Genomic DNA, 4,499 nt, shown 5'->3' on the forward strand with positions numbered 1-4,499 from the left:
CGGAGACACTAGCCGACAACACGCCTCAAAATGCGGAAGGGAGCACCAATCGGGGGACGACACGTGGCGCGGGGGGAGCGTCCCAGGTAATATTAGTGGGACGCTCCTGGGCACCTATATAACTCACTCCCTAACTCTCTTCCACCAGTATAGTTTTTCAGAGAGTGACTTGCGTCATCCGAGAGAGTAAGTGACGTCATCGAGAGTGAGTTATGGCATCAATGCGACGTCGTTTTAGAATCCAAAACAAGAACATTTTTCTCACGTATGCCCAATGTTCTATTCCTAAAGAGAGATTATTAGAGAAAATTAGAGCGTTGTTCACCACCAGGGGTCCAAATTATGTGAGGGTTGCACATGAATTACATGAGGATGGGCAACCACATCTCCATGCTCTTGTCCAGTTCCCATATCGTTTTCAGACGCAGGATCAACGGTTCTTCGACGTTACACACGATCGAAATAGTCGCCATTTCCATCCGAATGTACAGGGGGCATACAACCATCAGAATGTGCTGGAATACATCTCCAAACACGGGGATTACACGGAATGGGGTGAATTCCGTGAGAGGAGCCGCTGCGCTAACCAGAATAACAAAGACAATATATACCGGGATGCACTTGCAGCCGGCACCAAGGACGAAGCACTAGCAGTGGTACGAAATGGCGACCCAAAATGTTTCTGGTTAAATTATGACAAATTGTCATCAAATTATGACCGGATTTCATTTAATCCCCCATTGCCGTATGTTCATCCATTTACAGACACAGTATGGGTCGTTCCAGCAGCAATACAGCAATGGGTTGCAGACAATATAAGAGATGAAGCCCAAAGACCGCATAGGCCCAAGAGCATTATAATTGAAGGCCCATCTAGAATTGGGAAAACATGTTGGGCCCGGTCTTTGGGACCACATAATTATTATTCAGGCCACATCGACTTAAGGGACCACAAGAACGACGCTTTCTACAACATAATTGATGATGTGGCCCCACAATATTTAAAACACTGGCGCGAGTTTATTGGAGCGCAACGGGACTTTTTTTCAAATTGTAAATATGCCCGCCCAAAGAAAATAACGGGCGGGATCCCAAGTATTATATTATGCAACCCTGGAGCGGATTCCAGTTACAAAGAGTTTTTGGAAAAACATGAACACGCCGGGCTCAAAGCGTGGACGATCCGAAACGCAGAATTCTACACAATCGACGAGCCCCTGTTCGCCAGAGCCAATCAAGAAGAGGCATCATAAAATCTCTAATAAATTCTCACAAAATTATTCAGTAAATTCTCAATAAATACTCAGTAAATCACTAAGAAAATTACTGAGTAAATTCTCAGCAAATTTTAAAAAATTCTCAGTAATTTAATCCTTAAATTCCCAGTAAATTTCTTAGTAAATTTTCAGTAAATTCTCAGTAAATTGCTCAGTAAATTACTAGTAAATTCCCAGTAAATTATTCAGTAAATTCTCAATAAATTCTCAGGCAATTCCTTGCAAATTTTTCGTAAATTCTTAGTAAATTACTCAGCAAATTCCCAGTGTATTCTCAGTAAATTAATAAGTAAATTTCCAGTAAATTACTCATAAAATTCCTAGTAAAATTACTTAGTAAATTTCCAGTAAATTCTCTGTAAATTACTCCTTAAATTGTCTGTAAATTCCTAGAAAATTTCTCAACAAATTAAACAATAAATTCTCGATAAATTACCCAGTAAATTCTCTGTCAATTCCCTATAAAATCCCAGCAAATTACTTTGTAAGTTCTCAGTAAATTCTCATAAAATTACTCAGTAAATTGCCAACAAATGCTCAGTAGATTACTCAGAAAATTCTCAGTAAATTCTCTAAAAATTACTCATTAAATTTTCAGTAAATTACTCAGTTAATTCCCAATCAATTCTCAATAAATTCCCAGGAAACACTCAAAAAGTTGCGCCGTAAATTCCCAATAATTTTCACAGTAAATTCAATGTAAATTACTCAGTAAATTACTCTCTAAATTTTCAGTAAATTCCAAATAAATTCTCAACAAATTCCCAGTAAATTACACAGTAAATTCGTAATAAATTTTCTATAAATTACTTAGAAAATTTCTCAGTGAATTCCCTAAAAATTACTCAATTAATTACTGAGTAAATTACTTAGTAAATTACTTAGTAAATTCTCAGAAAATACTCAGTGAATTCTAAGTAAATTCCTTATAAATTCTCAGTAAATTACTCAGAAAATTGCCAGTAATTTCTAAGTAAATTCCCTGTAAATTCTCAATAAATTACTCTAGAAATTCCCACTATGCTCTCAATAAATTACACAGCAAATTCCCAGTAAATTCGCAGTAAATTACTCAGTGCATTACTCTGTAAATTGCTAATGAATTACTCAGTAAATTCTCAGAAATTACTCAGAAAATTTCCAGTAAATTAACAGTAAGTTCTCAGTAAATTCCCAATAAATTCTAACTACATTATTTAGTAAATTCCTAGTAAATTCCCAACAAATTACTTAGTAAATTCTTAGTAAATTTCGAGTGAATTCTCAGTAAATTACTCATTAAATTCTTTGTAAATTACTCAATAAATTCTCTGTAAATTAATCAGTAAATTCCTAGCAAATTCTCAATAAATACACAGTAAATTACTTAGTAAATTCATAGTAAATTCTCCGTAAATTCCCACAAAATTCCATGTAAATTCTTAGTAAATTACTCAGAAAATTCCCGGTAAATTCTCAGTAAATTAATTAGTAAATTCCCAGCAAAATTTTAGTAAATTACTTGGTAAATTCTTCATAAACTTGGCCACTTGAGAGCTAGAAGAGAAAGTAAGAGCAAAGAAAGAGAAATTGGAACAAAATGGAAATTCAAATTCATCCTTTTGGACTAGAGAATTGAACACTTAGGTGATTTCGAAATCGTTAAACGAGTTGCTGAAGTAAAACTAATATCGTCAAGCTAAAATTACTAAGAAAATTCTCTTTCTTAGAGGGTAAGCAAGATTAGTTTGTGTTAAACTTGGCAGAAATAATTAGTTACCACAACTAATTTGTTTCTGGAACCAAAGGAGAAAGAAGGAGAAGGAAGGAGAGAGTTACAGAGAAACTTTCTTCTTGAGAGCTCGAAGAGAAAGTTAGAGCAAAGAAAGAGAAATAGGAAGAAAATCAAAGGGAATTCAAATTCAACCTTTTGGACTCGAGAATTGAACACTTAGGCGATTTCAAAAACCTTAAATGAAGTTCTTATATTAAACTAGTATCGTTGAGCTACAGAAAATTCTCTTTCTTAGAGGCCAAGCAAGGATAGTTTGAGTTAAACTCCACCACTTAGGGTTATGAAACAATTACTCACCTAAGCTAATTAGTTTATAGAACAAAAGAGAGAAGGAAGCAGAAGGACGGAGAGAGTTGCAGAGAAACTTTCCTTCTTGAGAGCTAGAAGAGAAGTTAGAGAAAAGAAAGAGAAATAGGAGGCAATTCAAAGAGAATTCAAATTCAATTTTTGTGAAATTGAGAATTGAATACCTTGGTGATTTAGAAAATCTTAAATGAGGTGCTTATGTTAAACTAGTATCGTTAAGCTACAATAACTCAGAAAGTTCGCTATCTTAGAGGCTAAGCAAGATTAGCTTGAGTTAAACTTGGCCACTTAAGCTTATGAAACAATTTGAGTTTGAATTCGCCTTAATTTTCTTCGTATTTCCATTTCTTTTTTCTAACTTTCTCCCCTACCACTCAGGAACAAAGATTCTCTCTAACTCTCTCCGTCCATCTAGAACATTCTCTCTTTTATTGTAGGAACAAGTTAGCTTAGTCATTATCTTAAGAGGCCAAGTTTCACGCAAACTAATCTTGATTAGCCTCCAAGAAAAGAGAGTTTACGGAGTAACCGTAGCTTAACGATATTAGTTTAACTTAAGCAACTCATTTCATGTTTTCTAAATCACCTAAGTGTTCAGTTCTCAAGGCCAAACGGACGAATTTGAATTCCCGTTAAATTTCATCCCAATTCCCTTTCATTTCCCTAGCCTTCTCCTTTTCCTCTTCCTCTCTCCGTCCTTCTCTAACCTTCTCCCTTTTGCTCTAGGAACTAATTAGCTTAGGCAACTGTTAGTATCATTTGCTTAGGTGGCCAAGTTTAGCTCAAACTAATCTTCCTTAGCCTCTAAGAAAGAGAATATACGGAGTAATTGTAGCTTAACGATATTACTTTTACCTAAGCAACTCATTTAATGTTTTCTAAATCACCTAAGTGCTCAATTCCCAAGTCCAAAAGGATGAATCTGAATTCGCCTTACTTTTCATCGTATTTCCATTTCCTTTCTCTAACTTTCTCCTCGACCACTCTGGAAGAAAGATTCTCTCTAACTCTCTCCGTCCGTCCTTCTAGAACGTTCTCTCTTTTATTGTAGGAACAAATTAGCTTAGTCATTATCTTAAGAGGCCAAGCTTCACGCAAACTAATCTTGATTAGCCTACAAGACTGAGAATTTAAGGGGTAAT

The 4,499-nt window shown here is 35.4% G+C and overlaps 1 protein-coding gene across 1 annotated transcript; it reads left to right on the forward strand.

Annotated features, from left to right (window-relative positions):
- Positions 1-212: 212 nt before the first annotated feature.
- Positions 213-1,253, forward strand: LOC114297948 (uncharacterized). Its single transcript, XM_028242425.2, has one exon. It carries the CDS (start codon positions 213-215, stop codon positions 1,251-1,253), a length of 1,041 nt encoding a protein of 346 aa, XP_028098226.2.
- The last annotated feature ends 3,246 nt before the right edge of the window (positions 1,254-4,499 follow it).

This window comes from Camellia sinensis, chromosome 2 (assembly GCF_055761805.1).
Source record: "Camellia sinensis isolate YWXY chromosome 2, ASM5576180v1, whole genome shotgun sequence".
NCBI classification, from domain to species: Eukaryota; Viridiplantae; Streptophyta; class Magnoliopsida; order Ericales; family Theaceae; genus Camellia; species Camellia sinensis.